This window comes from Ovis canadensis, chromosome X, assembly GCF_042477335.2.
Source record: "Ovis canadensis isolate MfBH-ARS-UI-01 breed Bighorn chromosome X, ARS-UI_OviCan_v2, whole genome shotgun sequence".
NCBI classification, from domain to species: Eukaryota; Metazoa; Chordata; class Mammalia; order Artiodactyla; family Bovidae; genus Ovis; species Ovis canadensis.
This window is the reverse complement of record NC_091727.1, coordinates 44,702,409-44,715,036: the sequence shown is the minus strand read 5'-3', so window position 1 is coordinate 44,715,036 and position 12,628 is coordinate 44,702,409. Positions and strand designations below refer to the sequence as shown.

Genomic DNA, 12,628 nt, shown 5'->3' with positions numbered 1-12,628 from the left:
TTTACCTGATGAATTAGGAAACCCCTTTAAAAAGGGTAATATCTATTGCTATGGCCCCTCTCTTGTGGCTGGTGGAATGGTAAAAGTAAGTTAACACCATGTATCAAGATCCTTTAAATGTGTTTTTCTTTTGTCCACCTAATTTTACTTCTGGGATACTAACAGAAATAATTTTAAATACAGACAGATGTTTCTGCATAAATATGTGCATTATGACATTATTTATGTAAAATTTTGAGGAAAGCCCACAAAATACCCAATAATAGAAGAATGGATTAGCATTTTGGTTTCAGAAAAATAAGTGATAATAAGTGTACTAGTTAAAGGGAAAAAAGTCAGACTATAAAATATGTTCACAACTGTTAAGAAAAAAAGATACTCATGCATAGAAAAGAGGAAATATACCAGAATGAAGAAATATACCAGAATGATTACTTGATTATATTTGTATGGTGTGAGTGTTTATGATTTTTCTTTCTTCCTTTTATATGTTATTCAAATTCTCTATATTTAGAAATGTGTTCCTTTTATAATGGAGTAAAGCCAAGAAATTTTATATTTTAAAGTGTATGCCCAGAAAGAATTAAGAATCTGATTCTATTTTGTTTGCTATGTTTTAACATGAGTAAGTCTTGAATTGGGAAGTGAAGTACTGGAGGGCACAAATCTGGTCTTGTGTTCAGCTGATCATGTAACCAGTAAATAGCTGTTGGCTTATATGAGGCTGCCCTCCATTAAGGTCCACTAATTGTCACAGGGATTAGTATGGCCTCTAAAGCATCTCATCTGGCAACCAATGAGAAAGAGTTGTTTTTTGTTTTTGTTTTTTTAAAAAAAAGGCCAAACAAGGTTTGGTGGTGACGGTGGTTTAGTCACTAAGTCGAGTTCAACTCTTATGACCCCATGGACTGCAGCCCTTCAGGATCCTCTGTCTATGGGGTTTCCCAGGCAGGAATACTGGAGTGGGTTGCCATTTCCTTCTCCAGGGGAGCAAACCCAGGTCTCCTGAACTGTGTAGGCAGATTCTTTACTGACTGAGCCACCAGGGAAGCTTCAAGTGAGGTTTGCTTGGAGACAAATAATCCCTGAACACAAGATGGGTGCTAACGAAAAGGAAATGGTAGAAAACAAATCATTTTGCTTGTAAATGAAAGGCGTATTCATTTGTATCGACCCAAATCTTAAGTGAACCACCATCATCCATTTGCTTCTACCAAAAAATCTTGACCTGATTTAAAAAACAAAAAAACCCACTGTGTCTTTTAACAGTGGTTAAAAGTTTTATCACTTCAGGCCTAAATCCTGAAATGCAATTAAGCATTTACTTAAATGCATATTGTACCAAATTGTAGCAGAATTCTAGATGAGCTTTTCCAAAATTGTACCTCTTTGAAGAATATTTTAAATAATATATAGCAATTACTGTTAACTGCGTGAGAAGATTTCGTTTTGTTTGGCTACACTTAAATAGCCCCAAAGTCGAGTGCACCAAGACATACTGGATTTCAAACTAAATAAATCAAAATTATCATGTACATTCCACTGCATGTCAAAACAGGAAAAGCCATAGAATTTGATGTGAAATAAAGATTAGAGCAGTAATAGAAAGCTAAAAGCTGCTTACATTTATTTGGAATGAGAAAACAAGGTCAATGATTTTCAATGCAGATACACTTCTCTTTGAGAAAATACATCAAAAAGTCAGTTTACAAAGCAGAGAAATTTGGCAGTAATTATTACACTGTCAAAAGGTTCTTTAGTTTCCAAAGAACTTATTTCAGAGTTCAGTGTGCTTGCTTGTTATTAACAACTTGACAAAAATTAAAGGAATTTGAAGCTAAGGTGTTCGGTGCCATTGCCAATTAAAAATAACCAAGATGAAGATAGAGCATCTTTAAATGTAATAGAGAGTAGAAGGGAACATGTAATTTGAATTGTAAGAATTAAGCATTTGTGCAGCTTCTCAAATATATTCAATTATATAAAGGGAGGCACACCTGGAGCTTATTGCTTTATCACTTCAGACTTTAATCCTGAATTTGACTATTTAAAATAAGTGTGCCATCTTCCCTTTATATTCTGTGACAAATTCTAAGATTTCATCCATCAAAGACATTTCACATTTTTCCAAGATGAACTTACTTAAAGGAAGTAACTCTTCCAGTTTAATGCAACATGAAACTGTCTCTATTGTGAGATGATGAGAATAATAAAAATTGCTATCATTTATTGAGCATTCATATAGTTCTATAGTAGAGAAGGAAATGGCAACCCACTCCAGTATCCTTGCCTGGAAAATCCCATGGACAGAGGAGCCTGGCGAGCTACAAGCCATGAGATTGCAAAAGAGTTGGACATGACTTAGCAACTAAAACAACATAGTGCTGTAGAAAGCTAAATGCTTTTCATACTTTGCTAACTTAACCCTCATTTTTCATTTGTTCAGAGAACTATTTAATATAAAGTGCTTACTAGGTGTGAGCTTACTAAGCTCACATTTTTCCCTCTGAACCACATTACCTCCCACTTGTGGTGACCTTTTTGTCCCCCTTTTGTCTGGAGTTCTTCGGCTTCTCTGGTGAGGCCACCATGTCATACAACTCCAGGGGACACCATTTATACCATAAGTATATCAAGGTTCTCCCTGGAGGTGGGCAGTACCCAGCCAACATGGCTGAATGTAATGGCTTTGTGCCCCCATGAGACTGAAGAGCTTTGTAAATGCTTTTGAACTGTAGTTAGGCTGGTAGCAAAATCTGGTCAGACATTTGTACTGGCCCCATTTGATCTATCTTTCCATTTCTTCTTCTACTAACACATATTCTACCAGCTGTCTCTACTACTCTCTGCTGTCTGGCAGCACACTAGTCCAATCATGTGCCTGGCTGGAACGTAAGTTATGGGAAGGCAGGGTTTTCTGCTCACTATAGGCAGCTTAGGCCCATAAGTAACAGAATACCTGAAGCAATGTAGGATGTGAGCAGCTGTGCCAGGCTTCTGATTAGAAAAACTGAAACACATTTTATTTGTTGAATATCAAATTGAAGGAGACGATAAAGGGTGCTAAATAATTGTCATTAAAATTGCTTCTTGGTTTAATTTAGGCTCAACTAGATTTTCTTATAAGCCTTAGGACACAAAACTTCGTCTCTTAAGCCCTTGTTTACATTGAAACTGATTCTTTATTTTTTGTTGTTTGAAAGACATTGCTTAGACTTTAACAATTCAATATGTAACAAAATACCCTTAGATTCAGAGCTTTAAAATGAAGATTTGATTCACCATTAGGACTGGATGACTTTAATGGAATTATGTCTTGTAAAACTGTTTAGCATTTCATGTTAAATTCTGCCTAGTTAACGTCAATACCCTAGAGCAGTTTGGCTTTTTTTTTTTTTTTTTTTTAGGCTTTAATTACAAAAATGGAGAGAAAATCATGGCAGCATCCTTTATAAGATTAACTAAATACTGTGATAATCTGTATAAAATATTAGTGCCAGGAGCATAGTGCAATGTAGAGTAAAGGCAAAGGTGATTGCCACTTGAGTCTCTAAGATGAACAACAGTAATCACAGAATACTGCTGCTGCTGCTGCTGCGTCGCTTCAGTCGTGTCTGACTCTGTGTGACCCCATAGATGGCAGCCCACCAGGCTCCCCCATCCCTGGGATTCTCCAGGCAAGAACACTGGAGTGGGTTGCCATTTCCTTCTCCAATGCATGGAAGTGAAAAGTGAAAGTGAAGTTGCTCAGTCGTGTCCGACTCTTCGCGACCCCATGGACTACAGCCCACCAGGCTCCTCCGTCCATGGGATTTTCCAGGCAAGAGTACTGAAGTGGGGTGCCATTGCCTTCTAGATCAATACAATTCCAGCTTCTTTTTAAAGTGCGTTTTTATTTTTCTTAAATGATGGGCCAGGAAGTACCAAGATAAGGCTTTGCTCTCAGATGATATTTGAGGTTCACTTTGAAGGTTTTAGAGAAGGAAATGGCAACCCACTCCAATATTCTTGCCTGGGAAATCCCATGGACAGAGGAGCCTGGTGGGCTGCAGTCCATGGGGTCACAAAGAGTTGACATGACTGAGCCACTAGCACAACTTGAAGGTTTAAGTGAGAAAGGGGTGTATCTGATGGAAGTTGGACCTTCATTTTTATGACTGTGGCTTGCAAAAGTGGAGTATTCAGAAAGCAGTTTGATGGATCCTCAATAATTTAAACATAAAATCACTATATGACCCAGTGATTCTACTCACAGGTAAAAATACCTAAAGAATTGAAAACAGATATTCAAACTAAAACTTGTAGCAGCACTATTTACCATAACCCAAAGGGGGAAACAACTCAGATATCCACTGACGCATGAATAGATAAGCAAAATGTGGTATATTTGTACAATGGACTAGTATTCAGCCATAAAAAGGAATGAAGTACTGATGCCTGCTGCAACATGTATGAACATGAAAACACTATGATAAATGAGCAAAAGCAGACACAAGAAACCATACTGCATGACTCCATTTATATGAAGTGTCCAGATTGGTAGTCTGCAGAGAAAGAAAGCAGATTAGTGATGATCAGGCAGAGAGAGACTGGGGTTGAGGGGAGGAAGAAACTGGAGTGATTGCTTCTTTGTGGTGATGAAAATACTTTGAAACAAATAGACATGGCGGTTGCATGACATTATGAATGCAGTAAATGCCACGAATGGTAAATTTTGTGTTATGTATATTTCACCATAGTAAAAAGAAACGGAATGTGTAAGTTTTGAAAAGATTCTTCATTCTTGGTGAAGCCCAGTAACATTTGACAGGGTGGGGTGCTACATGTGATAAACAGAGCAAAACCTTAGCATGACAAGGCTTGCACTGCCTGGATGGGATCCCTGATGCCAGGACCTGGCTCATGTGGGTGCAGCGGCTACTGGGGCAGCTGCTCAGGGGCCCCTGGTGTCCTCCACGACTGAAGGCAGTTTTAAGTCGGGGGCAGCTTGTTTGGAATCCTCACATGGAGTCAAGAAAAGCAATGGAGTACCAAGCTGTTTATAACCCACGGAGACAGAAACCCAGCAAATATAAAGTTTCACTGCAGTGAGGCCAGGATAATTTCAGTTTATCCAATGAAAAGGAAAATAAACTTTTATGACCTGGTCAGGCTAGAGTAGTTTTAGTTAAAGGTGCGTGGAAAGTTTCTAGTTATTGCTGCACATGCTCTGTTCCCTCATTCTTGGGAGCGTGCCACTTCTTCATGTCATTTTCTGCCCACAAAAGGAAAAAGATTTCAAATAGGCTTTTTTTTTTCAATGAAAGTAATATTTGATTATTATAAAAATTCAAAAAAGAGACATTTTACGTATAGGTATTTGTTGTTGGTAGCTAAGTTGTATCTGACTGTTTGCGACCCCATGGACTATAGCACACCAGGTTACAGTCCTGTACATGCCTTTCCTTCAATGTCTCCCTGAGTTTACTCAAACTCATCTGTATTGAATCAGTGATGCTATCCAGCCATCTCATCCCCTGTTAACCCCTTCTCTCCCTGCCCTCAATCTTACCCAGCATTAGGATCTTTTCAAATGAGTCGGCTCTTTGCATCGGGTGGGCAAACTGTTGGAGCTTCAGCTTCAGCATCAGTCCCTCCAATGAATACTGAGTGTTGATTTCCCTTAGGACTGACTGGCTTGATCTTGCAACCAAGGGACTCTCAAGAATCTTCTCCACTATCACAATTCGAAAACATCAGTTCTTCAGCACTCAGCCTTCCTTATTGTCCAACTCTCACATCCTTACATGACTACTGGAAAAACCATAGCTTTGACTATATGGACCTGTGTTGGCAAGGTGATGTCTCTGCTTTTTAATATGTTGTCTAGGTTGGTCAGAGCTTTCCTTCCAAGGAGCATGCGTCTTTTAATTTCATGGCTGCCGTCACCGTCTGCAGTGATTTTGGAGCCCAAGAAAATAAAATCTGTCACTGCTTCCTTTTTTTCTCCCTTCTATTTACCATGGAGTGGTGGGACCAGATGCCATGATCTTAGTTTTTGAATGTTGAGTTTTAAGCCAGCATTTTCACTGTCCTCCATCACCCTCATCAAGAGGCTCTTTAGTTCCTCTTGGCTTTCTGCCATAAAGGTGGTATCATCTGCATATGTGAGGCTATTGATATTTCTCCCAGAGATCTTGATTCCAGTTTGTGAGTCATCCAGCCAGGCATTTTGCATGATGTACTCCGCATATAAGTTAAATAAGCAGGGTGATGATATATAGCCTTGACATACTCCTTTCCCTATTTGGAACCAGTCCATTGTTCCATGTCCAGTTCTAGCTGTTGCTTCTCCTGCATACAGATTTCTCAGGAGGTAGGTAAGGTGGTCTGGTATTCCCATCTCTTTAAGAATTTTCCACAGGTTGTTGTGATCCACACAGTCAAAGACTTTAACGTAGTCAATGAAGCAGAAGTAGATGTTTTTCTAGAATTCCCTTGCTTTCTCTGTGATCCAGCAAATGTTGGCAATTTGATCTCTGGTTCATCTGTCTTTTCTAAACCCAGCTTGTGCATCTGGAATTTCTTAGTTCACATACGGCTAAAGCCTAGCTTGAAGGATTTTGAGCATAGCCTTACTAGCATATGATGTGAGGGCAGTTGTATGATAGTTTGAAAATTCTTTGGCATTGCCATTCTTTGGAATTGGAATAAAAACTGACCTTTTCCAGTCCTGTGGCCAGTGCTGTTTTCCAAATTTCCTGGCATACTGAGTGCAGCACTTTAACAACATCATCTTTTAGGATTTGAAATAGTTCAGCTGCAATTCCATAACCTCCACTAGCTTGCTCCATAGTGATGCTTCCTCAAGCCCACTTGACTTCACGCTCTGGGATGTCTGGCTCTAGGTGAGTCACCATGCCATCGTGGTTATCCAGGTCAGTAAGACCTTTTTTGTACAGTTCTACCATGTATTCTTGCCATCTCTTCTTAATTTCTTCTGCTTCTGTTAGGTCCTTATAACCTCTATCTTTTTTTGTGCCCATCTTTACATGAAATATTCCCTTGTTTTCTCCAATTTTCTTGAAGACATCTCTAGTCTTTCCCATTCTATGGTTAAGAGATATTGAGGTGAAACCACTCCAAGGAAAGCCCCTCACTCATTTACAACACTGGTCATGGAATGACCAGTTGTGACACATGAACGAAATGGAACACCATGCAGCTGTGAAAAGTAGGCTGTTGATTGGCATTTATGGGTATGAAAGATGTCCATGCTATGTTGATCAATGTTGTATGATCCCAATGAAACTAAGGATACCAGTACATATATATTGACAGAAAAGTGACTGGAAGGATACATGCCGAAACATCTATAATGTTATTCCTGATTGCTGAGCCCCTGGCCAATGTTACTGATTGATGGTCTAACCCAAACTGACTTGCTACAATGATGGGGTCCTCTTGGTTGAATTTGGTCTTCATTTCCCGTTAAGAAGACACAAGTAAAGTGAAATAAAAAACCCAGAGATTCTAATAAGTGGATGTAGGTGAAATATAGTTCCTTTAGGTAGGTTAACATCATAGCTGTGGGATTTCCTACCGTCTATCTTAGGAAATTCTTGATCAGAAGAACCTGTAGATTTGTTAAATGATAGTGAAAATGGCAAGAAATATATAAAAGAACTAAAAGCCATTATTACAAAAGACATGACACATGTCTATAGCAGAATAAATAAAATCTCGTATTCCCTCATTTATTTGGACTTCTTGGAAACTGAATTATTGGGTTGGCCAAAAAGTGTTTTCAGGCTTCCCAAGAAGATGTTATTGAAAACCCAAACGAACTTTTTGGCCAGGCCAATATTTCCAGTAAGTGGATTTTTTAGATGATGGAAGCTTCTTTGGTTAAGTACCATAACAGTTTGCATTTTAACCACTTCATTGAAGTTCGTTCTAATGTCTGGTACATGGTTTATGGCTTTCCCATACAGAATGTACTGAAAATATGTCAGCCAATTTGTTAGGCTCTGAGGTCTCATGTGAATATGTTGTCGTTTGTTTTCTTTTTGCTCTACCAAAACATCTATTTCTGTTCTACTGACTATGCCAAAGCCTTTCACTGTGTGGATCACCACAAACTGTGGGAAATTCTTAAAGAGATGGGAATACCAGACCCCCTGACCTGCTTCTTGAGAAACCTGTATGCAGGTCAGGAAGCCACAGTTAGAACTGGACATGGAACAACAGACTGGTTGCAAATGGGAAAGGAGTGTGACAAGGCTGGATATTGTCACCCTGCTTATTTAACTTACATGCAGAGTACATCATGAGAAACGCTGGGCTGGATGAAGCACAAGCTGGAATCAAGATTTCCAGTAGAAATATCAATAACCTCAGATATGCAGATGACACCACCCTTATGGCAGAAAGTGAAGAGGAACTAAAAAGCCTGTTGATGAAAGTGAAAGAGGAGAGTGAAAAAGTTGGATTAAAGCTCAACATTCAGAAAACTAAGATCATGGTCCCATCACGTGATAGGCATCTGGTCCCATCAGTTCAGTTCAGTCGCTCAGTTGTGTCTGACTCTTTGCGACCCTATGAACCACAGCACGCCATCACGAACTCACAGAGTCTTCCTAAACCCATGCCCATTGAGTCGGTGATGCCATCCAACCACCTCATCCTCTGTTGTCCCCTTCTCCTCCTGCCACCAATCCCTCCCAGCATCAGGGTCTTTTCCAGTGAGTCAGCTCTTCACATCAGGTGGCCAAAATATTGGAGTTTCAGCTTCAACATCAGTCCTTCCAATGAACACCCAGAACTGATCTCCTTTAGGATGGACTGATTGGATCTCTTTTCAGTCCAAGAGAGTCTCAAGAGTCTTCTCCAACACCACAGTTCAAAAGGGTCAATTCTTCGGCTCTCAGCTTTCTTTATAGTCCAACTCTCATATCCATACATGACCACTGGAAAAACCATAGCCTTGACTAGATGGACCTTTGTTGACAAAGTAATGTCTCTGCTTTTTAATATGCTGTCTAGGTTGGTCATAACTTTCCTTCCAAGGAGTAAGCATATTTTAATTTCATGGCTTCAGTCACCATCTGCAGTGATTTTGGAGCCCAGAAAAATAAAGTCAGCCACTGTTTCCACTGTTTCCCCATCTATTTGCCATGAAGTGATGTACTCTGCATATAAGTTAAATAAGTAGGGTGACAATATACAGCCTTGATGTATTCCTTTTCCTATTTGGGACCAATCTGTTGTTCCATGTCCAGTTCTAACTGTTGCTTCCTGACCTGCATACAGATTTCTTAAGAGGCAGGTGGGCTGGTCTGGTGTTCCCATCTCTTTCAGAATTTTCCACAGTTTATTGTGATCCACACAGTCAAAGGCTTTGGCCTAGTAAATAAAGCAGAAATAGATGTTTTCCTGGAACTCTCTTGCTTTTTTGATGATCTGGTGGATGTTGGCAATTTGATCTCTGGTTCCTCTGCCTTTTCTAAAACCAGCTTGAACATCTGGAAGTTCGTGGTTCATGTATTGCTGAAGCCTGGCTTTGAGAATTTTAAGCATTACTTTACTAGTGTGTGAGATGAGTGCAATTGTGTGGTAGTTTGAGCATTCTTTGGCATTGCCTTTCTTTGGGATTGGAATGAAAACTGACCTCTTCCAGTCCTGTGGTCACTGTTGAGTTTTCCAAATTTGCTGGCATATTGAGTGCAGCACTTTCACAGCATCGTCTTTCAGGATTTGAAATAGCTCCACTGAAATTCCATCACCTCCACTAGCTTTGTTTGTAGTGATTCTTCCTAAGGCCCACTTGACTTCACATTCCAGGATGTCTGGCTCTAGGTGAGTGATCACACCATCATGATTATCTGGGTCATGAAGCTCTTTTTTGTACAGTTCTTCCGTGTATTCTTGCCACCTCTTCTTAATATCATCTGCTTCTGTTAGGTCTCTGCCGTTTCTGTCCTTTATTGAACCCATCTTTGCATAAAATGTTTTCTTGGTATCTCTAGTTTTCTTGAAGAGATCTCTAGTCTTTCCCATTCTATTGTTTTCCTCTATTTCTTTGCATTGATCGCTGAAGAAGGCTTTCTTATCTCTTCTTGCTATTCTCTGGTCCCATCGCTTCATGGCAAATAGATGGGGAAACAGTGGAAATAGTGACAGACTTTATTTTTTGGGCTCCAAAATCATTGCAGATGGTGACTGCAGCCATGAAATTAAAAGATGCTTGCTCCTTGGAAGAAAAGTTATGACCAACCTAGACAGCATATTAAAAAGCAGAGACATTACTTTGTCAACAAAGGTCCATCTAGTCAAGGCTATGGTTTTTCCCATGGTCATGTATGGATGAGAAAGTTGGACTATAAAGAAAGCTGAGCACCAAAGAATTGACCCTTTTGAACTGTGGTGTTGGAGAAAACTCTTGAGAGTCCCTTGAACTGCAAGGAGATCCCACCAGTCCATCCTAAAGGATATCAGTCCTGGGTGTTCATTGGAAGGACTAATGTTGAAGCTGAAACTCCAATATTTTGGCCACCTGATGCGAAGAATTGACTCATTTGAAAAGACTCTGATGCTGGGAAAGATTGAAGGCGGGAGGAGAAGGGGACAACAGAGGATGAGATGGTTGGATGGCATCACCGACTTAATGGACAGGAGTTTGAGTGAACTAGGGAGTTGGTGATGGACAGGGAGGCCTGATGTGCTACAATCCATGGAGTTGCAAAGAGTCAAACAATACTGAGCAACTGAACTAAACTGAACTGAACTACTCTGCCAAATGATATCAATGCCCTTTGCCTTCTAAAGATTCAGATAACTGTACCTTTACATAGCTGTTTTTACTCTTTTCTCTCATGGGTAGGAGGTGATGGTGGTGGTTTAGTCACTCAGTCATGTCTGACTCTTGCGACCCCTTGGACTGTAGCCCGCTAGGCTCCTCTGTCCATGGGATTTCCCAGGCAAGAGTATTGGAGTGAGTTGCCATTTCTTTCTCCACTCATGGGTAGGATGTGTCAGTTTTTACTTTTTACCACAGAAATATGCTTAATCACTTTCCCCATCTCCAAAACATCTTTCTAACTTACTGATTTATAAGCTTCATACCCTGGGAAATCAGAACCCCAAGTCTGTTACTGTTTTGTGTAAAGTAAGATTAATAGGCATTGAATGAACTCATGTGTTTAGTCCCAGAATTTTTGACCATTCAAGGACTTTAAGAATTTACTTCCTGGTTATAGGCTATTATCTGATAGAAGTTTGACTCTGGGCAAGGTGCCATTTTATTTATAAGCTGCTGTGCTTATAGTTTTCCATTCTAGCATAAGTACCTTCCTGGTTGCTCATAGTAGATAAGTTAAATTAAAAAAAAAAAAAAACCTGTCTGTAGGCCGTTGGTAAAGTTTTGTAAAATGGGATTTGTGTGTGTGTTTAATAGAAAGGTAAAATAATCTTAGATATAATTTCTTGAGTGTTTTCCCATTTTTTTTAAACAGAGAAATAATGATGAATCTAACTGTCGGGAAACTCACAGACCAAGAAGTTATAACCATTGCACGTCATTACCGGGTGCCTGAGGACCTGTGTCCACATAGGAATGTCCTAGTTGCACAGGCCCATGAACAACTCAAGAAAAATGGTTTTGAGAGTTTTGAGAGACTCGTTGCTATGTGTGTATACCAAGATCGGGAAAAGTAAGCTTTTATTTTATTGATTCTAAGAAATCATTTATGTTTCTGTGAAGCTGAGTAATGAAGGAATTTGTATGGTATCAAAAAGGGCAAAAAGAAAATTGTCATGTCTCCTCATACTCCACTAGGTAGCAAAGCCACCTTAAATCATTTTTGGAGATTATCTGGGTACACATATTTCATAGTGATGGATGGTGAACTTTGCTTGTGGATGGAATAGGGGAAGTTCTGTGTCTTCAAAAGAATAGGATGGCCCCTTTGCATTTTCTAATTGGTTTCTAGAAGCTTTCAATTGAAACAGTAAATCAGTATTAGAAGATTTAATTCTGAGATGGCATCTCTTTACACTATTTTATTAATAAGTGGGATTTATAAATATGAGTTTTATAATATACCAGACAGGGGATTTGCAAGTAAACTTTCTATAAAATCTCTTTGAAATTATTTCTTCTCAAAAATAATGACACTCTGAATAATGTATTTCTAATACATTTATCATGTTTGCCTTTGAACTTTATTCAGTCATTGTTACAAATGACTGGAGCCCCATCTTAGTAGATTTTGGTGTTCATCTTACCCACAGATCTGATATAGTGGTGGGGGAGCATATTCATCTGGAGTTAGAAAATCTTAGGTCTAACTCTAGCCACTGGTTTTGTTACTTCAGACCACTGTCATCTCTTTACCCTATTACTACTTCCTTCATCCCCAAACCTAAAGTCTGTACCCTAAATATCTTAGAAGGACCCATGGTTTTTCTTAATTTGTTGTTGTTGTAGTCATTAAGTCATGTCAAGCTCTCTGCCACCGCCTCCCCCCCCCCCGCCCCCCATGGACTGTAGCCCGCCAGGCTCCTCTGTCTGTGGGAGTCTCCAGGCAAGAATACTGGAGTTGGATTGCCATTTCCTCAGGGATCCAACCTGTGTCTCCTGAATTCACAG

The 12,628-nt window shown here is 39.6% G+C and overlaps 1 protein-coding gene across 5 annotated transcripts in view; it reads left to right on the top strand.

Moving 5' to 3' along the window:
• Positions 1-12,628, top strand: part of EFHC2 (EF-hand domain containing 2) — a 234,573-nt gene that overhangs the window by 184,548 nt on the left and 37,397 nt on the right. For all 5 annotated transcript variants that reach the window (XR_011446121.1, XR_011446120.1, XM_070289922.1 and 2 more), the window contains one exon: positions 11,493-11,690. Coding sequence is in view for 3 of the 5 variants with exons in the window: in XM_070289922.1 (XP_070146023.1) it covers positions 11,493-11,690 (198 nt within the window). In the remaining 2 variants the exon portion in view is untranslated. The remainder of the gene's footprint in view (positions 1-11,492; positions 11,691-12,628) is intronic.